General features: G+C 45.5%; 1 protein-coding gene across 1 annotated transcript in view; it reads right to left on the bottom strand.

The window, feature by feature from the left end:
* LOC137425150 (uncharacterized) overlaps positions 1-27,185 on the bottom strand; it is a 510,298-nt gene that overhangs the window by 243,562 nt on the left and 239,551 nt on the right. The window contains exons 48-50 of the mRNA XM_078776351.1: positions 10,518-10,598; positions 10,385-10,426; positions 9,064-9,144 (exon numbers count right to left, since the gene is read on the bottom strand). Of these exons, the coding sequence (XP_078632477.1) occupies positions 9,064-9,144; positions 10,385-10,426; positions 10,518-10,598 (204 nt within the window). The remainder of the gene's footprint in view (positions 1-9,063; positions 9,145-10,384; positions 10,427-10,517; positions 10,599-27,185) is intronic.

Below are 27,185 nucleotides of genomic sequence, written 5' to 3'. Positions count from 1 at the left end.
TGCTTATCTCAAAAATAGTTGGTGGTTGACTTCAGTTAGCAGATATGAAAATCATATTCAAATTTCAAGTCAATCGGATGAAAATTGAGGATTTTAGATATTTGAAAAAAGTGGTTGACCTTTGCCTATGTTGACCTTTTGATCTCAAAAAATATATAGGATTTTGTCAGACCACTAACTCTACCATTTGGTGAAGTTTCGTGAAGATCGGTTTAAAATTGAAGTGAGCGGACAGAAACAAACACACACACACAAACAAACACACACAAGCCGGAGTGATCAACATACTTGTCCAAAAAAATTTTTTTTGCCAAGTAATCAGGCAAAAGACCAACCAATACACTTGATAAATCTTAGATTTTCACAAAGTAACAAATTGATGCTTGAAATTAGACCACCATGTACATTAGAAGTGCTGATGTGAAAACAGAAACTGTCATACTTTGGCTGCATGCAGAAACATGCATGCAGAAAACGAATGTCCGGGGAAGTCAACCATGCTGAGTGCGTTTGAGGGGGAAAGAGGAAGAGGCAGAACTTGTATGTGCTGGAAGTATGAGGTAAAGGCTGCAATCAAGCTGTCTCCGTCAGTGCGTCAGAAAGCAGTGCAGGATAGGGATGTTTGGAGAAATCTGATCATGAATGTCACCTGAAGTCGGACACGACTTGACGGAACTGGATAACTGGTTATTATAAATTTTACTTATGGTAGTCGTGTGGACCAGCGACTCTTAGCCTATAAACCACCCATGCGTAAGTACATCCAATTTTCTCAAAAGTTCCCTTAGGCAAGTATTAAACAATGCTACCCCATAAGAAATAGGGTTGTGCATCAAATAAAGGTGACAATAGGGTCATAAGGGCAATATCGCACTTCACACTTTAAGTCATGGCTGGGAAAAATCACATTTGAGGCCACAATATACAAGTTATAAACGATCCACATGCTGTTCACATATAATCTGATGGATAGAAAAATCGGATATGCAATGTGATACAGTCGTGGCCAAAAATATTGGCACCCTTGCAATTTTTTCAAATAACTCACAATTTTCTCTAAAAATAAGTTGAAATTGAGCAAAAAAATTGGTCTCCACAATTCTTTATTTCACTGTTAATATTACAGAACCTTTGTTTTTGATTCAGAACTTAATACGGTATATCGTTTTAAATCAGAAAATAAAAAGAAATGGCATTGACAAAATTATTGACACACTCAACTTAATATTTGGTTGTACAGCCTTTGAACAAAATAACTGCATTCAAGCGCTTCCTATAGCCATGCATGAGCTTCCTACACCTCTCCACTGGCAGTTTGGCCCACTCTTCTTGTGCAAACTGCTCCAATTCTCCCAGATTTGGGTGCCTTCTCCCAACTGCTGTTTTCAGATCTCCCCACAGGTGTTCAATGGGATTTAGATCTGGACTCATTACTGGCCACTTCAGAACAGTCCAGCGTTTTGTCTTGAACCTAGTTGCTTTTTGAAGTGTGTTTGGTGTCATTGTCCTGCTGCAAGACCCATGACCTTCAACGGAGACCCAACTTTCTGACATTGGGTTGAACATTGCGCTCCAAAATGTCTTGGTAATCTCCTGATTTCATGATGCCATGCACACATTCAAGGCACCCAGTGCCAGAGGCAGCACAGCAACCCCAAAACATCACTGAACCTCCTCCATGTTTGACTGTCGGGAAGGTGTTCTTTTCTTTGAAGGCTTTATTTTGTTTTCTGTCAACATAGAGATGATGTGCTTTACCAAAAAGCTCTAATTTGGTCTCATCTGTCCACAGGACATTCTCCCAGAAGGATTTTGGCTTGTTCAGGTGTGTTTCGGAAAACTTCAGTCGGGCTTTTTTATGTCTCACTCTCAGCAGTGGGTTCCTCCTGGGTCTCCTACCAAGAACCCCCTTTCATTGAGTTGGGGACGGATGGTGCAAGTTCAAACTGTCATACCGTTTGTCTGAAGGTCAGCTTGAATCTGTAAGTTGATAGAGGTGCTTTCTCCACCATTCGAGCAATCCTTCGCTGCAATATTCAATGAAGTTTTATCTTGCTGCCACGTCCAGGGAGGTTGGCTACAGTGCCATGGGCCTCAAATTTCCTGACAACATTGCATATGGTGGACACAGGAACATCAACGTCTCTGGAGATGGACTTGTAGCCTTGAGATTGTCCATGCTTGGCTACAATCTTGTGTCTGACCTCCTCAGACAATTCTCCGGTTTTCTTTCTTTTCTCCATGTTCATTGTGGTACACACTGACACAAAACAGCAGAATGACTCCTTTTTCCATTCATACTGGCTGATTGAGTGACTTTTATATTGCAGGCACCTGCAACTCATCATAGGTGAGTTCAATCCCAAAGTAAAAGAGAATCACCTGCTTGAAATCTAATTAATTTCTAACAACTTCTAAAACGTCGTTTGAACGTTTGAAACGTTTTGGTTTGAATTTCCTGCAACTCGTAATTAATTAATCGTGTTCTGCTCCTCGTGTGTGGCCTTGTAGTTGTACCCCCGTCGGTGTTTTGTTAACTTAAGCGTGTTTTGCTTGGCTCTTGGTTTTTTCCCTTCTATCCCAAACATAATACTCTGTCTAACGTTCTAAATCCCCACCCCCCCCCCCCCCCCCCAAAAAAAAAAACAAAAAAACAAAAACATTTATTTTCTTTTCTCCACATGTACTGTTGTCTCATCCTGTATTTTCTGTCCAGGTGTGCTGTTCGCCCCGCCCCCATTATCTCCTTGCCATCCACCGTTTGCCCTGTTCATGTGACTCGTGGTGGTCCCTCTCGGCTCTCCCCCCCGTTGGTATTTTTGTGCATATAAGATTGTTCACAGTTCTGTTTAAATATTATTTAAATATGTTTAACCTTTCCCCTTCTGTGTTTTATTCAGTGGTATATTACAACACACTGTTTTTCTTCCTATTTAAAAGGCTTTTCTCAATTTCCTCTCCAACTCATTCCACTTCAAAAAAAAGAAATTCAATATCTTATACGTCTCCCTCACTACATGGTCTAAATTCACATTCATTCCATCCCTCCTCCATCGTTCTGAATTGGATTGCTAACTTGAAAATCACAACAAACCCAATTTGTTATCAATGTTCGTCTTTCATTAATCATCCACTTTCTAAACTCCCCTCTTGCCCCTCCCATCCAAATCCCCCCCCTTGCACCTACACTCCTAAACTCCCCCCTTGCCCCTCCACTCTTAAACTCCCCCCTTGCCCCTCCACTCCTGAACTCCCCCCTTGCCCTTCCCCTCCTAAACTCCCCCCTTGCCCCTCCCCTCCTAATCCCCCCCCTTGCCCCTCCACTCCTGATCTCCCCCCTTGCCCTTCCCCTCCTAAACTCCCCCCTTGCCCCTCCCCTCCAAATCCCCCCCTTGCCCCTACACTCCTAAACTCCGCCCTTGCCCCTCCACTTCTAAACTTCCCCCTTGCCCCTTCCCTCCAAAACTCCCCCCTTGCCCCTCCCCTCCTAAACTCCCCCCTCACTCCTCCCCTTCAAAACTCCCCCCCAATCCCTCCCATTCAATTCAATTCTCCCCCCATACCATTCCTCTCCAATTCTCCCTCCTCCCCCCTCCTCCTCCAAGCTGCCTCCTCCCCACTTCATCTCCCTTCTATCTCATACCTCCACCCCCCCCCAAACCTTCTACTTTCCTCTGCCCCCCCCCCTCAAACAACCCCTCACTGTGCCTCATCCCTTCACCATCAAACCTTTCATCCTCCTCATCCTTCCCTTTCTTGGAACTCTTCTGCAACATCTGACACACTATCAACTGCTCTCCCTACCTCCCCCTCTCATCCTTCATCTTACCCTACTCCTCCCCTCCCCTGTCCTGTACCCGATGCTCCCCCTCTCTCTTCATTAGCGGTATGGACCTCAAACATCCGGGGCCTTCGCTCAAACCTGACTGATCTCTCCATACAGGTTGCTTCTGACAATCCAGACTTGATCTGCTTAACAGAGACTTTCCTCCTTCAAGATGTCTCTGATTCCTAAATATCTCTTCCCTCCCTCCTCCGGGTTACAGGTTACTCCCTCCTCCGGTATGATAGACCTGAGCCTCGGCCTGGTGGTGGGGTGGCTATCTTTGTCAAAAACTCTCTTCCTCACTCTCCTTGCACTGCCCTCTTTCCTCCTCACCCGCAGGAGTACCTCTGGTTACGGCTTCCTCTCCGCTCCCACCTTTTGTTCATATGTGTTCTGTACCGTCCCCCAAACAGTGATGACTCCATCTACATTTCACTGTCTGACAACATAGACCAACTTCTATCCAACTCATCCCAACTCTCTCTTCCTCATATGTGGTGACTTCAACTGTCATCATGCCACCTGGTTGGGTGTGGGTTCCTCTATCACCAGTCAGGGCACCTCAGCAAAGGACTTCTGTGACTCACTGGGATTGACACAATCTGTCAATTTCCCGACCCGGATCTCAGCCAATGGAGTATCTTCTCTTCTAGACTTGGTTATGACAAACTTCCCTGCTAATGTCTGCTGCTCTTCTTCTGCTCCAATCGGTTCTTCTGATCATGTGCTTGTCAAAGTGGACATCTCTCTGGCCATTCTCAGAGAGCCTCCTCAGCGTCGACGAGTCTGGCATTTCACTCAGGCCGACTGGGACGGTCTTCAAGCAGCCATCAATCGTCTGGATTGGTCTCCCATCTCCACTGCCTCTGACATCAATTCTTCCAAAGCAAACTGATCTCTCTCATGCACAGATTTATCCCATCTCGCCTTCAGTTGTCTTACCCTTCCTCCCGTCCATCGTACACTGAATCTTGTGGTGAGGCAGTTGCCCTGAAACAACTTGCCTTTGCCTCTTGGAAGGCTAATCGAACTGAAGGCAATCTCAGTTCCTTCCACCAAGCTCGGAACAAGTGTGTGTCTACCCTCAGGAGTGCCAGGAAGCACTATCTCTCCTCACTCAAGAATGAACTCTCAAACCTGTCTCCTTCCTCCAAATCCTGGTGGCGTCTGGTCAAATCCGTTTCTGGTGTTTGTTCCCCCTCCATCCCCTCCCTTACCTCAAATGGCCACACAGTTGACATCGCACGTGACAAAGCCGAATGCCTCAACTCTGTGTTCGCCTCAAAATCCTTCGTCCCAAACCCATCTCTCTCTGTTCCCACCTTTCCCAGTCGAACCCAACTGCTCCTGGACTCTGTGTCCTTCTCTCCTGACAAGGTGGAGGAGTTTTTGTCAAACCTCGACTCTGATTCTGCAACTGGACCAGACGGCATCAGCCCACGGGTCCTAAAATCCTGCTCTGCCGCTCTATCTCACCCTCTCTCTGTTCTTTTCACCCTATCTTTTGCTCAAGGTCATCTGCCAGCATCCTGGAAATCAGCTAACATTACCGCTTTACACAAAAAAGGTGCAAAAACAGATCCTTGCAACTACAGACCAATCAGCCTGCTCCCAATTATCAGCAAAGTCATGGAATCCATCATTGCTTCGGATATGAAATCTTTCCTCTTCTCCAATGGCTTGATCTCTGATCATCAATTTGGTTTCAGACCAGGTCACTCTACTCTGGACATGCTGCTTCTGCTGTCTCAACAATGGATGGAGGTCCTCAATGCCAAACAGGAAATCAGAGCGTCTCCCTTGACATATCACGGGCCTTCGATACGGTCTGGCACCCAGCTCTGCTCACCAAACTCTCCTCCTATGGTATCCATGGAAATCTCCATGCATGGCTTGCGGACTTCCTCTCTGGTCGTAGTCAACGTGTGGCCCTGAATGGATTTCTCTCATCTCCCCTTCCTGTTCAGGCTGGAGTTCCCCAAGGAAGTGTGCTGGGCCCTGTGCTTTTTCTGGTCTTTATCAATGATCTCTCCGACTCTCTGGAAAATCCTCTCTATCTCTTTGCCGCTCCATTCCTCTTCCCTCAGATCGGCAGTCTGCAGCCTCCTCACTCTCTGAAGACCTGGACAAAATCACAGACTGGTCAAACAAGTGGAACATGACTTTCAATCCTGACAAATCTCACTCTCTTACTATGTCTCTCCGAAAAGATCGACTGGACAACCCTCCCATCTACTTTCTCAACAATCCTCTCCAAGAAGTTCTGTCGCTCAAGCTTTTGGGTCTCACTATCTGCCATGATCTTTCTTGGGAAAACCACATTTCCAAGCTGGCCTCCAAAGCCAGTCGCCGACTGGGCATCCTCCGTCGTGCGAAGTCCTTCCTCGGCACACCTGAGCTCCTCACCACATACAAGGCTTTCATCCGCAGCTCAATGGAATACTGTTCTCCCCTATGGGCTGGTGCTCCTGCCTCACACCTGGCTCGGCTTCACGCTGTTGAATCCAAAGCTTTCAAAATCATTGGAATCTCCCGCGATGAAGCTATCTCTGAGGGCCTTTCACTCACTCACCGCAGGCAGGTAGGTGGTCTTTCTGTCTTCTACCGACTCCTCTCCGGCCTTGCTCCCCCAGCTCTCTCTGTGCTCTGTCCCCCAAATATTCCTACAGGTCGCACAAGATCTGCCAGCAACCCTCTGATGGTTAAACTGCCGAAATCTCGGCTCTCTGCTCACCTTCACACTTTCATTCCTCTTTTCTCCCGCCTCTGGAACAAACTCCCACACTCCCTTCAATCCCTCTCCTCCCTCCAGGTCTTTAAAACAGCTGTTCACCACCATCTCTTATCTTCCCCCATCCAAAACCTTGATCTTTTCTACCCCCACTAATTCACCCCAGATCCACCTTGTTTGAAATTCCAACTTCTTTCCTGGAAATCCTGGCAGTGTCCATATGTTTATACCTCTCTCACCCCCCCACCCCCTTCACATGCCTCCCCCCCAAAGCCCTCGCCCTCCCACAGATCTCTCGATGTCTCCATGTCTCTCGGTCCCTGCTCTCAAATGTTGTGTTTGTGTCCTTCCCCCTCTCTCCCCATCTTGTCTACCGCTCCCGATGTTATTTGTTTTATGTGTCTGTTTGTCTTTCTGTGTGATTAATGTTCGCTCTTTCACGAGCCTCGATCTTGTATACAAAAAAAAAAAAAAAAAAAAAAAAAAAAACCTGCCAATAATAATGTCCGGGCCATTTTAGGATTTCTGTGTGGAATAATGTAACATTTAGTAAACTTTTCAGCTTCTTTTGTTTTGTTCCACTGCAAACCAAATAAATACATTTGTGGATAACAAAAGATTTTTTAATTTCAACAATTTTCTGGAAGAAATGGTGCATTATTTGAAAAAAGTGCAAGGGTGCCAATAATTTTGGGCCACGACAGTAGATCACATGGAGGTACAGTGCATTCAGAAAGTATTCAGACCCCTTCACTTTTTTCACATTTTGTTTTGTTGCAGCCTTATGCTGAAATCGTTTAAATTCATTTTTTCCCTCATCAATATACACTCAATACCCCATAATGACAAAGAGAAAACAGGATTTTAGAAAGTTTTGCAAATTTATTAAAAAGAAAAACTGAAATATCACATTGACATAAGTATTCAGACCCTTAACTCAGTACTTAGTTGAAGCACCTTTGGCAGCGATTACAGCCTCGAGTCTCCTTGGGTATGACGTGACAAGCTTTGCACACCTGGATTTGGGGATTTTCTGCCATTCTTCTCTGCAGATCCCCTCAATCTCTGTCAGGTTGGATGGGGACCGTCGGTGGACAGCCATTTTCAGGTCTCTCCAGAGATGTTCGATTGGGTTCAAGTCAGGGCTCTGGCTGGGCCACTCAAGGACCTTCACAGAGTTGTCCCTAAGCCACTCCTGCGTTGTCTTGGCTGTGTGCTTAGGGTCATTGTCCTGTTGGAAGGTGAACCTTCGGCCCAGTCTGAAGTCCTGAGCGCTCTGTTTCAGATTTTCATGAAGGAAATTCTCTGTACTTTGCTCCGTTCATTGTTCCCTCAACCTTGACCAGTCCCCCAGTCCCTGGAAATAGAAGAAGTTTGGACCAACCAGGACTCTTCCTAGAGCTGGCCGCCCGGCCAAACTGAACAATCGTGGGAGCAGGGCCCTGGTAAGAGAGGTGACCAAGAACCCGATGGTCACTCTGGCTGAGCTCCAGAGATCCTGTGTGGAGATGGGAGAAAGTTCCAGAAGGACAACCATCACTGCAACACTCCACCGATCTGGGCTTTATGGCAGAGTGGCCAGACGGAAGCCTCTCCTCAGTGAAAGACACATGAAAGCCCGCTTGGAGTTTGCAAAAAAGCACCTAAAGGACTCTCAGACTGCGAGAAACAAGAATGGCAGAATGGATCTGCAGAGAAGAATGGCAGAAAATCCCCAAATCCAGGTGTGCAAAGCTTGTCACGTCATACCCAAGAAGACTCGAGGTTGTAATCGCTGCCAACGGTGCTTCAACTAAGTACTGAGTTAAGGGTCTGAATACTTATGTCAATGTGATATTTCAGTTTTTTCTTTTTAATAAATTTGCAAAAGTTTCTAAAATCCTGTTTTCTCTTTGTCATTATGGGGTATTGAGTGTAGATTAATGAGGGAAAAAATGAATTTAAACGATTTCAGCATAAGGCTGAAACAACAAAATGTGAAAAAAGTGAAGGGGTCTGAATACTTTCTGAATGCACTGTATGAAGCCAGTGCTCATAACAGAGTGACCTCTCTACCACACAGTACACATCTCAGGTCCACTGAGCACAAACTAAAGAGTTCAACTGTAAATCTTATTTCAGTCCTTTATATATGATGTATATATGTATATAGGATGTTTATATATAGGTATTGGATCCCTGGTGTTGGGCTAGTGGCTAGGGTGCCGGCTTAGGATCCTAGGATCCTGGGTTCGAATCCCGGTCTGATCGCTGAATTAACGCCAGGGGGGTTGACTCAGCCTGTCATCCTTCCGAGGTCGGCTAATTGAGTACCAGTTCACTGGTAATTCCCTGTTTGTCGTTGAAGGCGGCAAAAAGGGTTGGCGTCAGGAAGGGCATCCGGCCGTAAAACATTGCTTCAAAAAGGGGACCAAAAAAAACAACAACTACCACGGTCCCCGAAAAGGCCAACCCCCGCTTTGCGGGGAAAAATGGCCTTTAAACGGTGGTTTTATATATGATGTACCTGGATACCTTGAGGACCTGCTGGTCCAAGATTTCCACGAGGTCCCAGGTCACCATCAGAACCCCTTTGACCTTTGTTCCCCTAAAATGACATGCACATATTCATACTATTATTAATATATTTAAGTACAGTATATCCTTCGTCCATACAGACTTCCACCTAACAATGGAACGTCCAATACAAGTAGTAGTCCCAGCTTTACAAGTCTAATATAACTATAACTGGGTAGGTAAACGTTACACATTTGGACATCCATTTTGAACCTCACACCTCCTCGTTATTTCATTTATTTATCCATTCATCTAAATACGTTTTTATTATTTTGATGCAACATGATGAAAATGGTCATAAATCTTTGGTCCATGTCATTGTTGTCCAGATGGTATATAATCAGTAGGCCTTGTGGCGCTTCGTGGATGGGTTCAATAAAAAACCAGCATGTTGTATTGTACATATTGCATGTCTATCTGTTGTGTTAATGAGGATGTATAATGAAGTAAAACATGTGAAAAAATATTTTATAATATGTAGTTGCTGTTGTCGTGGCTGTGATTGTTCTTTGTATGTCCCTTCCATGTACTTTTGTATATTTTTCTATTGCTTTGAGCCGAGAAGTAGTGCTATGTTTCCTTTTGAGTGCTCCTCCCGTGTCCTTGTAAGGGTTCCGGCTGTCGTAGAAGAATAAACGTTACTGTTGGAACCGCTCCATCAAACCTCGAGGTCCCACTTTTTATTCCTCAATCGCAGAAACACAAGCATTTAAAACAGGCAAGTAAATGTGATCAAAGGAACAAATTTTTGTTCCAAGTAAGTTGATTACCTTTCCAATGCCCCCATTTGTATTACTAGGGCATGCCCGTACAAAATTATATCCCCCCCCTCTATTTACATGAAATGGTTTGGTCCATTCGCAAAGCCAAAGCGGACGGCTTGCGAGTACGGTGACAATCCCCCCCCTCTATTTACATGAAATGGTTTGGTCCAAAGCGAACGGCTTGCGGAGTTTGGTAAAGAAATCGCCATAGCTCGGAAACTACTTCTCCGATTAATATGAAACCTTGAAAAGGCACATCCTCGGGTCCCCAGCAATATACCTGGCAAGTTTCAAGTATATCGGACCCGTGGTTGTCGAGAAACAGCGGTCGCATACACACACACAGACACACAGAGATTACTGGAATTATAGATAGATTCTACACCAGCTGATATTTGTTAGAATAAAGCATTTCGGATGGAGACACTCAGCTCCTTTTTTACTGTATGTAGATAAGATTTTTTTTTCTTCTCATAATCCTCCACTTAATGACACACTCTTCCTCACCTTATCTCCTCTCCGACTGCCCAGCTTGTCCGTACCCTCCGGCTGCAATGCAAAACTAAATTTAGACATTTTGGAAAATAGGAAAGACGGTTATTTTAATGTTCTGAATTCTGTTGTGCCTGTGAAAGCTTACAAGCACAGCTGGTCGGCCAGGACTTCCTGGATAGCCCTGGTCTCCTTTGTTTCCTCTGCTGCCAGGATTGCCTGGCATTCCCTGAAATACAAGCAGAATAAAAACATTGCTATTACTGCAAAAACATTTACCACAAATAGTACTTGGTGTGCCTTAATTGGGTAACCATTTTTATTTATCGAATACAATAAATGTACACAACTTTCCAGTTGAAACTTATGTGCAACAGTTAGAGTAATGTTTGAAGTTTTATTAAGTGCTCAACATGTCCCATTGTACAACATGTCCCAACATGCCCAATAACAGCAGGTGATGTATGATGCATTTTTTATTCCCATTTTTATTTTATGTATTTCTTTTTACACAGGAGCGCCATCAGGCTCGCACTGTCGGGGAGATTAAATAATTTGTCTTTCACTTGCCACACATGCAGACCATCAAGTCTTCACTCGCGACGCACACTGCTATTGCTGAGCTAATTCAAGAGGCTACCCTTAGGTCCATTGCACCTGACACAGAACACCCTGAAGGTTTACTAGTTTTTACCTGTGACGTTGCTTTATCGACAAAATTTTCCATATTGCAGGGTCTGAGAGCTTTTTGGATACGCTGGCTGTAGAACAGGAATTGTAGAACAGGAATTGTAGAACAGGAACAGGAACAGGAACTCGTTCAATTAACGTTTGTTTTACTATTTTTTTCAGAGTGCACCATACATAGCAGGGTAGCTGAGTTTCAAGGAAAAGTGTAAAATAGGGGCATGAATGGAGGTTTATGAAAGTGTTATGGTTGTACAGAGAAAATATCATATTAGCCAGGAAAGTTGTGCGTGCTTATTGAATTCAATAAATAAAAAATGGGGACCTATTTAAAAGACACCCTGTACTACTATGAGTGACATTAATATGCCTGGAATTCATCATTCAGACATTTTACGCATCTCTATGAACTGTTTGTGTGACTGTGATTTAGAACTTTGATCTGAGGGCATAAATGTCTATCGTTAGATTATCTGAATATACCAATCATTTATCCATCTCTCTCTCTTCTAACTCCCCTAACCCCCTTGCCTCTCTCCCTCCTTCCTCCCTTCTCTTCTTTTTCCAACCCCCCTTTTCTCTCCCACTCCCCTCTCTCTCCTCCTCCCCACTTTGTCTTCCCTCTCCTCCCCTATTTCTCACCTACCTTTCCATCCATACACCTCTCTCCTCCCCTTCCCACAGCTATGCTCACGCTTGGCACCACGTGCAATCGGGGAAAAATGGCCTCTAAAGGTGTTTTTTTTGTTTTGTTGTTATCCCCCTTTTCTCTCCCACTCCCCTCTCTCCTCCTCCCCACTTTGTCTTTAGCCTGGTGTTGGGCTAGCGGCTAGCGTGCCAGCTTAGGATCCTAGGATCCTGGGTTCGAATCCCGGTCGATCACTGAATTAACACCAGGGGGGTTGACTCAGCCTGTCATCCTTCCGAGGTCGGCTAATTGAGTACCAGTTCACTGGTAATTCCCTGCTTGTCATAAAAGGCGACAAAAAGGGTTGGCGGCAGGAAGGGCATCCGGCCGTAAAACATTGCTTCAAAAAGGGGACCAAAAAATAACAACCACGGTCCCCGAAAAAGGCCAACTCCCGCTTTGCGGGGGAAAATGGCCTCTAAAGGTGGTTTTTTTTTTTTTCCCCTTTTCTCTCCCACTCCCCTCTCTCTCCTCCTCCCCACTTTGTCTTCCCTCTCCTCCCCTATTTCTCACCTACCTTTCCATCCATACACCTCTCTCCTCCCCTTCCCACAGCTATGCTCACGCTTGGCACCACGTGCAATCGTGAGGCGTGGGTTGCTCGAGAGCTTAGTGGTACGTGCTGTGTCTGTATTGCTTTTTCCTGTTTTTTCTATCTTTCTTTTCTCTCTTTTTTGTCTTTCGTGTTTTGGTGTACCTCTTCCTTGTCTTGTCTATCAACTGCACGAGAGGGAGAGAGAGGAAGAGAGAGACAGAGAGACAGAGAGACAGAGAGACAGAGAGAGAGAGAGAGAGAGAGAGAGAGAGAGAGAGAGGAAGAGAGAGACAGAGAGGGCGAGAGAGAGACAGAGAGGGAGAGAGAGAGAGAGAGAGAGAGAGGATGAGAGAGACAGAGAGGGAGAGGGAGAGAGACTTTGACTTTTGTATACCGTTATTTAAGCAAGGATAGAAAACAACAGCTAGACTTTGCCAACAAACAGCAATCATAAAAGGAAGTTAAAAATAATAAAGCATGAAATAATACAAGTGCACATTTAAAAAGAAAGGGTGAGATCATTGTTGACTACTTTACACAGTGCATTCTTGTAACACCATTTTTGCTTAAAAAGATCTAAATTATTTACGTTTTGGTGAAAATAAAACTCTGCACGTAGCCTGGCCACAGTAAGGGCCTTAAAAACTGTTAAAACATTGTAGCCAGCATCAGGGTTGGCAAGAAGTTTAGCTTTCCTTGTTTTATAAATTGCTAGCTTCCCTTCAGCTATTAAAAAATTGGTGAGCACAGATACGGCAGCATTCTTAGGATTCAATGGCAAACCAAAAATAAACAGACGTAAAGAAAAAGAAACATTCATATGGCAGCACAATTGTGACAACAAAATAAAAAGTGGGGTCAGCCTTGCACAGTCAACATAGGCATGATGTAAATCTTCAGAGGCCGTACAAAAGGGGCATGAAACAGAATTTAAAACACTAAAACGGTGTAATAAAACATTGGTAGGTAAAATCATATGTACAATTCTCCAAGAGATATCACCAGTCCGTTTTACAATTGGTGGAGCATACATGGTGGCCCATTGTGGGCAAAGGGGGGGGGGGGGGGCGGCGGTAACATCCCTGTCCATCGGGATCCAAACCTATCCTTGCATACGTAAGGATGCCGAATGGCAACACAGAGGTGGTACAGGCACTTTTTTTCAGCGCTATGAAGTGGAGAGGAAGACAGGCACACAGATTCTGTTAATGCAGCCGATGATATTTGCACCTGATGAAGGGAGAGAACATGCATTGCAGGGTCATTGTTGTTGGCATCAAAATGAAGACCCAGTCCTCTGAAGGTATGCAACACTTCTTGAATGAGCTGGGAGACAGCTCTTGCAGAGCGCATTCCAACAGCGGTTGCAATATGTCCTGCTGAGTGCCAAGTTTCATTCCGGTTATCCCGCAGGTCTCGTATGACATGCACACCAGGACTTGTGAAACATTGCACAAAGGCATGTGATCGAAGTATGTTGGGAAAGAGTGCATTGTAAAAGATAGGCCCGTCGAGGAAGTTGGTGGTGTTGTAATGAGCCATATCTCGGTGCACCACGAGAGGATGCCAGGCTTGCAGCAGGTCTTGGTAGAAAGGAGGCAATGGGGAGATGTCAACATATTGCAGGTCCATGAGAAAAAGTTCCTTGTTGAAATCAAGCATGCCAGCCATTTTCAGCAGGTAGTTGGCAGTGAGCCGCCATGGCAGCAAAGTGAAAAAAAGAAAACGGTGAACAGTGGCGACTTGAAAAGCCATTAGTCGGCTGACAATGTCAATGAGGCCATGGCCACCTTCTGCCAATGGAAGGTAAAGGACTTCAGGCTTGACCCAATGCTTGCCGCCCCAGAAGAAATCCAGTAGGTGTTTCTGGAATGTCAGCAGCAGTGCTTCAGGAGGGTGCAAAGCAATCATCTTATGCCACAAGGAAGCCACTGCATTGTTAATCACTAGGGCACGTCCTCTGTATGACAATGTAGATAATATTCCTCTCCACTTCTCTAGCCTATTATCAATTTTATTAACTGTGTTAACCCAGTTCTTTGCCATGAACGCTGGAGTGCCAATGTACACACCCAGATAAAGGATGCCTTCCTTCTCCCACTGCAGGCCTCTGGGAAGACAAGGCAAACCAACAGCGGGGGGATGGCCAATCCATAAAGCTTTGCATTTGTTCCAATTGATTGCAGTTGTACATGCCGAGGAAAAATTTTCCAGATTATTTAGTAGCATGGTGACATCATCACTGCTACGCACCACAACACACACATCATCAGCATATGCTGAGGTGACAATTGGCCTTTCAGTTGGCAACACAGGAAAACCTGGTAAACTAGCATGAAGGTGGATTAGTAGAGGTTCAATGCAGAGGGAGTAGAGAATGCCCGATAAAGGACACCCTTGGCGGACTCCTCTTTCAACCGTTAGTGGTGCACATAAACTGTTGTTGACTTTAATGATGCTAAAAACATGACTGTACAGCAATGAAACGTGAGAAATAAAGGCTGCCCCAAAACCAAACTGTTTTAGGGTATGAAAAACATATTCATGGCTAATAGTGTCAAATGCTTTCTCCTGGTCAAGTAAAACTAGGCCAGCATTCTGTTTTTGTGCAGCACAGACATCCCACATGTCCCGAATTTAAAAAATATTGTCATGAATCGACCGATTTAAAATACAAAAGGATTGATCAAAATGTATTAAAAAACTAAGAAGGGGGTTTATGCGGTTTACAAGGACTTTGGAAATAATTTTGTAATCCACACAAAGCAGAGAGATAGGCCGCCAATTTTGTAAAGACTGTAAGTCTCCTTTCTTTGGGATAAGGCACACAATTGCACGGCGACAACTTAGAGGTAACACACCCTCTTGTGAACTATACTTTAAAACATCTAAAAGTGTCGGACCGAGCAAGTCCCAGAATGCTTTATAAAATTCCACGGGTAAGCCATCAAAGCCAGGCGCATTATTATCATTAAGGCTATTAAGAGCTGTTAAAAGTTCACCCACTGTAAAATCTTGTTCTGGAGAGCGCTGCTGTGATTCTTGTAATCGTGGTAGATTTTGGGTAAAATCAAACATTTCTTGATCATTACTTTCCTTTGCAGTAAAAACGTTCTTAAAGAAGTCTTTGATAAGACATTTCAACTGAGCATTCTCCTCAATAATTTGTCCGTCACTTGAACGTAAGCTTAGCAACAATCTATTAGATTTTGCGGCTTTTTCAAAGCTAAAGAAATCTTTACAACACGTTTCTGAGGTAGATAAACCTTTTACTCGAAGCCGTGTTAGCACCCCGAGAGCATCATCTTTAGTTAAAACATTCAGTAGGGCTTGTTTCTCATGAAGCCGATGGCATCGTACCTCCTCGTCAATGTTAGTCGCGTTTTCCTGCAGGTCAAGAATTTCCTTCTTTAAAATGCATATCCTGGCTTGCTTTGCATTAGTAAAATTATTACTGTATTGCTGGCAGAAGACTCGGATTTGTGCCTTTAAATAATCCCACCATAGGCAAAGATTGGTGAAATCATTCCGCGATTCTAGAATCCGAAGCCAGAAATTTTTAAAGGATAATTTAAAAAAGGGGTCATTTAAAAGAGAAATATTAAAAGACCAATGAGAAGTATGCCTCTGAGGGCTAGGGAAAGAGAGACGCATTTCAATTAAAAAATGGTCAGAAAACCCGGAAGGAGTAATATCAGTAAAACTAAAGGTTTAAAAAGGAGAGGCTGATATAAAAATTTATCAAGCCTTGCAAGCGACAAGTTGTTAAGCAGGCAACGACACCAAGTAAATTGTTGAGTGTTCCCATGCTGCAGTCGCCAAACATCACCAAGGTTGTTCCGAGACAGAAGCGTAGACAGAGGCCTAGCACTAGCTGGATGGGGTTCAGGGCTGTTCCGATCTTTGGCTGGGGCGAATGTGCAATTAAAATCACCACCTAAGCACAAAAGGTTATCAGGGGCAAGATGATTAAGGAAGGTAAAGGATTCGGTGAAGAAAGCCGTCCTGGCTGTGCTGTCACTTGGGGCATAAACATTGACAATTACCATCTGCTGGTGGTGATATAAAAATTCAATGGAAGCTAGATATCCCGATACAATTTCTTTAAAAACAAGAGAGGAGACGGGAAGATGTGCAGATATAAAGAAAGCAACACCAGCACAAACCGAAGACGTGTTACTAAAAAACCAGGTGCCTTTCAGCTTCAGCCTCCAATCTGCCACGCAACTCGCAGTCGAGCGAGTTTCTTGTAAGAGAAGAATGTCTACATTCTCATTCTCTATCAGCTGCATCGTTTGAACTTTGCGCAGGGGATTACGCCCGCCGTTTATGTTCAAACTTGCTATTATCATGATGAGAAGAGTGGCCCACAAAGGATGATTATTCATTCAAAAGTTTTCTTGCTTTAACGATGTGTCTTTTCAGTTGTTTACAAGAAGCGCTGGAAATGGCAACAGTTTCTGGATTCTTAATAATAATTTGCGCTTTTTGAACAAAAGCACGCACATTGGGGGGAAAATCATTCAGGTTTACTCGTTTCTTACGAGTGGTTTTTTTCAAGAAATCTAAAATATCAGAGGTTGAAATTGTACCGTCGAGACTACTGTCTGGGGGAAGCTCCTCACCAAATGCACTTGATGCCAGGGAGGAGCAACCATCTGAATCATAGCCCTCATTATCCTCAGGGCCTTCACCCATTTGCTCGATGTCCATGGTTGTTTCAGAGGGGGAAACCGAGGGTGCAGTAGGGGCAACAAACTCGGCGGTTACATGTTTGGGTGGGTCAATAGTTGTAACAATGGCGATGTTATCTTTAGCAGAGGTACTGCAAGGTTGAAGTAACTCAGAGAGTGTAGGGGTGGTACACTCAGAAAGAGGCACACTGGTAGTGGTAGTTAGAGGTTGCAGGGCAGGGAGGGGAGGGTGAAGTGGAGGAGGTGGTGCAGGAGGAGAAGAAGAAGAAGCAGAGGGAAGGGAAAGGGGAGGAGGAGGGGGGAGAAGAGCAAGGAGAGGAGGGTAAGGGATGTCGGGAATAGGAGGGGGCGGAGGAGGAGCAAGGGGGGGCAAGAGGAGGGGTAGGAGGAGGCAAGGAGGGGGGATTGGGGGGAGGAGGGGGGACAGAAGGAGGGGAAAGAGAAGGTGCAACATCAGCGTCACTGCATGATACTTTTGAGGTGACACATGATTCAGAGGGGGGACAGTCTGACGACACAGAAGTACATGGGACCTGTGTTGTGGGGTGAGCACCTGTGACCACCTGAGCAAAGGAACGAAGGGCGGCTGAAGCAGCCAGAATTTTCGATCCAGGTTCAGCGGTGCTTTGAGAGGGTGAAAGGGGTCTTTTGGTACTTTTGGTTGTAGGAGCAGATGCTTCATTTGAAGCTGCTGGCTCCACGTTGGTCGTGTTACCTGAGGGAGTTGGGAGTTGTTGGGTTGAAGGACCTTTGTTGGCAGCTTGATTCGGCATGTCTCTGGGGCATGATCTTTTTACATGGCCGAATTCACCACAACCAAAACACACCAGGGTTTCCGTATTAGCATACCCCATGTAAGTATGCCCGTCGATTTTGAAGGGAAGTATCGCCTGGAACGCCGAAACACCCGCAGGTAGAATCATGGAGAGAATTTGGCGAAACGACATAATGTGCTTCAGTTTGTCGTTTTGACTTCGAAACGAAATCATCGTTATCGGAGACACAACCGTTCCGTATTTTTTAAATTGGGATGTGATTTGTTCACCTTTAACAAAGGGGGGTAAATTCGAAATCACAACTTTTTTTGCAGGAGTATCCAGGGGGGAAAAGGGGACGTAAATATCGGGGTCGAAAAAAACCCCGCGCTCCACGACCTCCGAACTTTGGAGACGAAAAAAACAATACGCTTGTTCATGCGCGAAACCGCTTTAACATTCTCGATGCCGACGATCTCGCCGACAGCAAATATTAACTTCTCCATGTCGATCTCCGACGGAGGAACACACACAACCCCGTGCTTTTGGGTTAGTGCTTCAAAGGAAGCGTAACGTGAACTTTGACCCGCCATGGTTATTCAATGGCCGGATATATGAAAATAAAGCAGCTACCACCGTTCAAGCCTCGACAGGTAGCGAGAAAATGAAAGCGATATAAACGAAAGGAAAAGGTATGAGTAAAAAGAAATAAAAATAAGAGATAAACGCGATAAACTAATTATACACAACGGTAGATCGATCGATAGAAGGCGCCGCCCAGAACGGAAAACAACAACGTACCGAGAAACCGTTGAATGCTATTCTCTCTCTCTCAATTCTCAAAGGATCAGACAAGGTGATAGAAAGGACACCATAACTTAGACGATATGGAGAGAGAAAGAACGGGAAGAAAAGGGGAAGACAGCACACACAACGCGAACCGACAGAGACCCTGAGCACTGCCACTGGGATTACGCACATGCGGGCAACAACTGTGGAAAGTGGGGGGGGGAGAGGGAGAGGGAGAGGGAGAGGGAGAGGGAGAGGGAGAGAGAGAGGGAGAGGGAGAGGGAGCCCACAGTCCGGTGTTGAGAAGGTCATAAGCCGGCAGTCTGGTATGGCCGCCGGGAGAGGTTTTCTTCACTCACTGTGGTTGTGTTAAATGACTTTAGACTTGAGTTGATCGTTATCTTGGTGTTGAAGAAACATTTGCTTTTTCTCAGTTAAATCCACTAACTCGTTGTCTCGAGTTAGAATGGTGGGTGAATGTTTCCGCATTGAGACTTTTGAATCTATAACTCGCAAAAACGGGCTAGTTTGCATCCCTCCCAGCAAGGTGGAAATTAATGACGTGCTTTCTGCCATAGGAAACATTGTTGGCTCACATAACATTTGGATTGCCTCTCAATGAACCCCAAATCTGCCTCTTTAACTCCCCAACTTATTTCCTGAAATTCCTAGTCGTGTTCATTTGCTTAATACCGTTTTACCCCTTCCTCCTCCCCCAGCCCTCCCCCTTCCACAGATCTACTGACATCCCTGTTCTCCACTGTTGTTGTGCTTTGTGCTTCCCTCTCTCTCCCACTCTTGGCTCCTGCTCCCTTCATTGTATGTTTTATGTGTCTGCGCATGTTTTCATGTTCAATGTGATTGCTCTTACACGAGCGTCGATTCTGTATGCAAAAAATATATATATATATATAAATAAAACACCGTTTGTGTGTGTGTGTGTGTGTGTGTGTGTGTGTGTGTGTGTGTGTGTGTGTGTGTGTGTGTGTGTGTGTGTGTGTGTGTGTGTGTGTGTGTGTAATGTTACCGATAGACTCCTAAACGGAGAGGCTTACGTGCTTGATATTTGACATAGACATGGCCATTGAGCGTGGGACGAACATGGCCAAACTCAAAATATTTGACGATCCATATTTTTTATTCATATTTACCTCAGCGCATTTCAGCGCACGGAATCAACGGAGAGCAGGTGGGCGCTGATTCGCTCAGAGCGATCACGTGATGACGCTATGACGCTATGAACGATATGACGCTATGACGCTATGAAAAAAAAAATCGCTATGACGCTATGAAAAAAAAAAATGGCTATTACGCTATGAACGATATGACGCTATGAACGCTATGACGCAATGAAAAAAAAAATCGCTATGACGCTATGACAAAAAAAATCGCTCGCTCCCCCCTCCCCCGTTCCCCTCCCCTCCCCCTCCCCCTCCCCCTCCCCCGTTCCCCTCCCGGCAATGCCGGGTACTTCTGCTAATATATATATATATATATATATATATATATATATATATATATATATATATATATATATATATATATATATATATATATATTGTTATGGATTCGTCACTTCCGTTGTGGTGGTTTGCATCCACTGTAAATATTTCTGATTCAATGTACTATTATTGTGTTCAAAAGGTTTATTGTTGTGAGTCAAAATGAGTCAACAGTAAGTCAAATATTACAAAACTGATGGTACCATCATAGGACATATTGATTGTACTTTTGAATACTATTATTGTTGTGCTGTTATTCTTGTGGATCTTAATACAATATTTGTTTGTGAGTAACAATTGGGGTGGCTTCTCCCTTGATCTTTGACATACAGAATAACACATTTTTCTGCCGTGATTCCTCTCGGGGCTCGGAGGTACACCGTGACCAGGGGGTCGGGGAGGAGCACGTAACAGAAATTGGGGGCTCGTCCAATTGTCTCGGGGGCTTGAAATTAGGTCTTCGTCCGGGATTAAATTCCCTAATAACATTCGTCCGGGATAGAATTCCCTAACATTCCCAAAATTCCCAAATTTGGAATTTTTCTAACATTCCCAAATTTTTCAAAAAATTTGGAAATTTTTGTGTGAAGGTTAACAGGTGTTGACTGATAGTCACCATGGTGTTTGACGCAGAAAAGCTTGCGGCGTCCCCTAATGAGGCACAGTTCCAAGCGTTAAAAAAATCGGAACTCTTGATATTGGCCAGACATTTTAACTTGGAGGTCCAAGTTAATATGAAGAAAGCAGAGATGCAGACATTGGTGGTAGAATCTCTGGTGGGACAAGGAACATGGACAGAGGTTGCCTTGGATTGGTTACCCGAGGAAAAAGAAAATGTGGAGCTCCAGAAATTGGAGATGCAACTGCAGAGCCAGGAAAGGGTAAAAGCAGAGGAAAGGAAAGCAGAGGAGAGAAGAGCAGAGGAAAGGAGAGCTGAAGAAGAAAGAAGAGCAGGGGAAAGAGCAGAGGAAAGGAGAGCTGAAAGGGAGTTAAAGGAACGGGACATGGATTATCAGAGGGAACTTAAACTCAAGGAGCTGGAATTAATGGGAAAACAGGGAGAAGTCGCATCCATGCCGGCTGGTTCGACAACTAGTCAGAACACCTGGGATGTTGGTAGACATGTGAGGCTGGTTCCACCCTTCAATGAAAAGGAGGTAGCCAAGTTTTTTTCACACTTTGAGAAAGTGGCTCAAATGCTAAAATGGCCTGTGGGGTCCTGGACTATGTTAGTGCAAAGTGTTCTGGTGGGTAAAGCTCAAGATATCTATTCGGCTTTACCAATTGACAAATGTACAGATTATGAGGAAGTGAAGAAAGCCATTCTCAAAGCCTATGAATTGGTCCCTGAAGCTTACCGACAAAAATTCCGGAATGCCAGGAAGAGGGAGAGTGAGACCCATGTGGAGTTTGCCAGAATGAAGGAAACCATGTTTGATCGGTGGTGTGATTCGAAGGGGATTGGGAAAGACTTCAACCTGTTGCGACAATTGATTTTGGTGGAGGAATTCAAACAGTGTGTCCACACAGACATTTAAGTACATCTGGAGGAAAAGAAGGTACCAGAGTTGTATGAGGCAGCAACCGTGGCAGATGACTATGCCTTGACACACAGGATGGGGTTCCACAAACCTGACTTCCCGCCTAGAGTTCGCCAGGGGAGTTATGGTACATCCGGTGCGGAGAACGAAGATTCATGGGGGCGACCTAGAGAGGACTATGAGGACAGATCTGATACCGCGACTCTTAGGGATCAGAAGTCTACAGTTCCAAGACAGACTTATATTCCGGGGGACTCGAGGCAGACCACGAGTTTTTCCTCCGGGCCTACCTGCGCTTTTTGCAAGAAACCTGGACACTTGATGTCCCAATGTTATGCCCTGGAAAGGAAAAATCAGGAGCGGAGTCAGATTAGTACAACTCCGAATACATTGGCAAATGCGAGAAATCGTCCATGGAGGACAGTGCCTTGTGAAGGTTCCCATGCCAAAGTTATGGCATCACAGAATGACCTTGCACAAGAGGGTTACAAACCTTTTATTTCAGAGGGGTTTGTGTCACTGGATGGAGACTTGAATAACCAGAGACCTGTTAGGGTATTGAGGGACACAGGAGCACATCAATCTTGAATGCTGGAAGGCATTTTGCCATTGTCAGAGAAGACGGCAACTGGTGTTAGTGTTCTTTTGCAGGGCGTTGGTGGCTGTGTTAAAGCTCCACTTCATGTCATCATTTTAAAGTCTGATTTGGTGTCAGGACCAGTCACCGTAGGGTTACAAGCCACTCTACCTGTAGAGGGAATATCTTTTGTTATCGGGAATGATTTTGCCGGTGGTCAAGTTTCTGGTAACCCGATGTTTGTTGAAAAGCCTAGTATGGAAAATAACACTGCACAGTTAGAGCCGGAGATTCCGGGTATCTTTCCATCCTGTGCCGCGACTCGTGCTATGGGTAGGAAGCACTCTGAAGAGAAGAGGAAGGTACTGACGTCACGCTTTGCACAGGCACATCTTGTCAGGTACCCAAAAACTAAGTGTCAGCACACACAAGTCAGGGATGGAGGCAATGTTGGCAAGCTCTTTGTAGGTGGACTGAACTTCAAAACAAGGGAAGATGTTCTGGACTCTGTCTTTGGCAAATATGGACCGCTCTTGGAAGTGCGGTGTCTTTGGCAAATATGGACCGCTCTTGGAAGTGCGGCTGATAAAGGACAGGGAGACGCAAAAGTCAAGAGGGTTTGGCTTTGTCACGTTTGAAAACAGAAAGGATGCCAAAGATGCAGAACAGGATTTGAAGGGCAAGGATTTGGATGGTCGGACCATAACAGTAGAGAAGGCAGGCCGTGGGCGTCGAAGGGGCTACAGAGGAGGAAAACGTGGAGGTAGTTTCAGGGGTGGCTATGGCTCCCGGGGTGGGAGTGGTAGTTTTGGTGGTGGTCGCAGTCGAGATTACTATGGAGGCTCCCAGAGTTACGGCAGCTCCCGAAGGGACGATTATCAGGGTAGTGGCCGAGAAACACAACAACACAACATGCATTTTAAGGCCATTTTCCCTGCTAGAGCGGGGGTTAGCCTAAGGAGACCGCTATTCACGTGACTACAGCGACAAGAGCTCCAACCGTGATTATTATGAAAGTTAGGAAGAGTTTGAAGCACTGAATGCTGCGGAGCAGCCGAGCCAAGATTCCTACACGGATTAACCGTGAACTCCAGGTTCCTAAAGGCGTCCATGTAGTGAATACTTCCAGGCCTCACCACCCAACCACCCAACCACCATGAAACCTGGCTCTCAGCTCGGCCTCCCTAAAAAAGTGCTATCGATTTGCTTTGTTTTGGATTTTTGATCACAACCCTTTAACCTTCATTCAAAAAATGTTTTTGCCTGCAAAGAAAGTTTTCACTATGTTCAAACTTTCTTTGTTGAGGGGGGGAAGTGATACGGATTCATCACTTCCGTTGTGGTGGTTTGCATCCACTGTAAATATTTCTGATTCAATGTACTATTATTGTGTTCAAAAGGTTTATTGTTCATGAACTGTTTTCAAAAGGTAAAAAAGTTAATGTTAAAAGAAACAGGAAACCGGATCGGGAACCGGACAACAAAGAGGAAGAAGAGGGAGAAAATGGCGGAGCGAATGAGTCGGACAAGAAAGCCGAGTTGCTCCGGGTTCTGAAGCGAACGTTGGCGAGCCAGAGTCACTATCGAACTTTTGGGTTTCCGGGAAAGGGACTCCTACGACAGAGTTGTCATCGCAGTGACCGGTCAACCTGCGTGTCAGGTTTTGCGATCGATTCAGGAGAGAAACATCGCCCTGCCGTGCGCCACCAGACCGGGTCGTCGGCCATTTTGATTCGTGCAGGACTTGTGCTTCGCTCGCAGTTTCGTCTCTTTTCGACCATCTGCACCGCATTCAGACGTCGATCTGGGGCGTGTGTGTGACGTGGCTTTTTGAAGGTTAATTCATCCATACCCGAGGGTGTGATCTCTCAGTCGCCTGTAGGGCGCCTTTGGATTTCCCAGGCGCCTTGAGGGCGCCTTGGTGCAGCTTCGGCTGTGTGACTGTGTTTGCCATCCGCACGGGATTCTGGTCTCGATTGCACCTCGTTCTGGCGATCGCTGGAGCGAATCAATTTCGTCTCGAAGCCGGAATAAGACATTGGGGAATGTTCGTGTTTCACTCACTTGGAGCACAATGAGTTAAATATTACAAAACTGATGGTACCATCATAGGACATATTGATTGTACTTTTGAATACTATTATTGTTGTACTGTTATTCTTGTGTGATCTTAATACAATATTTGTCTGTGAGTAACAATTGGGGTGGCTTCTCGCTTGATCTTTGACATACAGAATAACACATTTTTCTGCAGTGACTCCTCTCGGGGCTCGGAGGTACACCTTGACCAGGGGGTCGGGGAGGAGCACGTAACAATATATATATATTGTTACGGGACCGCGGATAAGATGTTGTTTGCCGAGCGGAGGCCCCGCGGCCCTAACAGTTACCCCGACTAACCCGATTCTTGGACGTTGGCCGAAATCGCGCCACAGGTATTCAATTTGAAAACCTCTAAAGCGACCGAATGTAAAGAGGAAGAAGAAGAAGACGTACGGAGGAATAACAGGTTTTATTAATTATTTTCACAAGCCAAAGCAAAGAGAGCAGTTGGTTATATACAGAAAATGGAATGAGCAGAAACACAGTGAAATCATTAGCTTACCTAAACAAGCTTAATTAATAAACCCCAGGACAACGTGAAAGACAGACGGACGATCACACTTACACGGGGAAATGCAGGCCGGAAGGAATGGCTTGGAGATGGGTGGCTTTTAGAGGCAAGGAAGGTTCAGCGGGTACTGGGCACGGTCGGGCCAGAAGGCACCGCCGTCAAGAAGCCGAGCTTTGGTCCCAAACTGCGCGGGCGAAGTTCCTTTCTCCGTACTGCTGCCTCGTGCGCTCCTTGCGTTGCCCCGGTCCGCTTTTCCTGCAGCGCGGCACGTCTCACGGCGGCTCGGTCACACCTGCTCGTCTCCAGCGCATCTCCTGGACCCATCTCTGTCAAAGCTCATCTGCTTGGGGAGCGTCCCGCGGCGGGTTATATAGGCCCCGCCCTTCACCCTTTGCGAACCTCCCCCAAGCGTTCTCTCTCCGCCCTCTTAAGCCAAACCCCTCGTTCTGGGTTGGATGAGCGGGGCCGACTTGCTCCTCCCCTCTATGATGAGGTGGAGACCCGCCTTTCTTCTTCGGTGTTACCTCGTGCGTAATGGAGTCAAATGCAGCAAAGTGGACGGCAGATGAAAATGCAGCAAAGTGCCTAAAGTGTCAATTGCAACAAAGTGGCAAACCTGGCACTTGGAAGCTGCCATGGGGCGTCGGAGAGCCTACTCTTATTTAATTCGGTGCAATGAAGAGTCAAACTAGTGGGAAACACATCCTTAGCCTACAGAGAATAAGGGACTAACTATTTAAAAGGATATATCGTGTCCTGTGTGTAGGTTTATGGAATTAACTAAGAGGACGAGCTGCGACCATTCTTTACATTACGAGGGTCAGTTACACACAACAAAACCATACTTTTCACATTCGTTACACTTTCTCAAAATCGTTACACTGCACCCTCCTTTCTTCAGGCCTGTCCTCGGGCCTACAAAACTTTAACTTAGTGTGACACGTAGGTGTAATTCCCTCTACAATTAACCTGACCCTGAGTGTGACAATCTTAAAACACAAATAAATATGTCCCCCTGCTGCATTGCACCCTGCCTAACAGATTTGCGCCCACAGGATAACCGAATTACGGAATTGTTTTCAAGCTATACATTTACGGTGGGGAGCATTATTTACAGTGATGTTATTTCTTATTTACAACGCAACCCAGGACCTGTGTTTTTTTCCTTTTTTTTTCTTTTTAGGGAAACAAAGAGAAGGAAATTCCTGTTGGGAGGGAGGAGACAGCACGCATTGCATCGATGCACCAGTACCAATAACACCAAAGCACCCAAAAGCACCCAAACGCACCAACTAGTGCACAGTCATTACTGTTTGCAATAAACACACAAAAAAAAAACAACTGGTGGTGGTCTTCTTCTTCTCTGCTGGGCCGATGTTCTTCCCGATGTCTTCTTGCTTCATGCGGCCGACTTGGAAATATAAAAAACACAAACCGTGTCCATTTTTATTTAGGGCCACAGGGGCCAACTAAGGGTGGTCCACCTGTTTGGCATAGGTGCCACCTTACCGAGGTCCGCAAGCAAGATTCCCTGGCCACTATGGCCGGTCTCAAACAGAGGTGCCCTGCCCCAGAACCTGGGGTCCATCAAGTGGTACTTGGCCGCAGAACAGCGGTCCATAAAGTGGTACATCAATGCAATGCATGCTGGTTGAGAGGGTCCTGGCACACAAGACGACCTCCGCACGCTCCCCTCAACACCCAGTGGCGCACAGTCCTCAGGTGGGAGACAAAAGGGGGGAAAAACAGATGAGCGAGGGGTAAGGTCACAAGGGTACACATCAAACAAGGCAATGCAAGGCGAAGTGCGTATGGAGAGCGAAGTGAGAAAGCTCGTCCCTACCGTACGTCACCCCCCCCCCCCCCCCGTCACCTACTCTACCCTTGCCCTTACCCCATATTTACAAAATCTACACCTTTACAAATCCGTCGCTACCGTCACATCTTCCCCATATTTTCCCTACACCAAATTCGTCTCCACAATCCCTCTATCCAAAATTTGCCATCACCCAATTCATCATCAACCCTCATAAGGAGGAAGAGATGGAACATCAAGGCACAATGTCACACCCACGTCATGATGCGTCTCACATTCCAAACATTTGCATCAATAAAAATAATAAAAACCACCTGGCATGGTGTGAAGTACCTGTCACCTCAGGTGAGTGGATGCAGATGGTGCAAGGAGATTTTCATCCTAACTACTTTCTAAATGACATTAACACACTTTACACTACCCGGGGTCTTTCCCTGCCAATCCATTGGCAAACTTACACGATGGGTTCTAAAAACCAATTCCCATTGACCAAACTGTGGTGCTTCTCAATTTGGGGTCTCACTCCCCCGATTCATCTCCCGGTGCCCTTGCACAATTTCTGGGCTGAGACGTGTAGCTCTCCCAGCAGGTCTACCCACCTGCACACCTCCACCACTG

This window comes from Myxine glutinosa, chromosome 4, assembly GCF_964187855.1.
Source record: "Myxine glutinosa chromosome 4, kmMyxGlut1.1, whole genome shotgun sequence".
In the NCBI taxonomy this organism is placed as follows: Eukaryota; Metazoa; Chordata; class Myxini; order Myxiniformes; family Myxinidae; genus Myxine; species Myxine glutinosa.
Note: the sequence above shows the minus strand (reverse complement) of the source record. Positions and strands in the feature narration are given on the sequence as shown.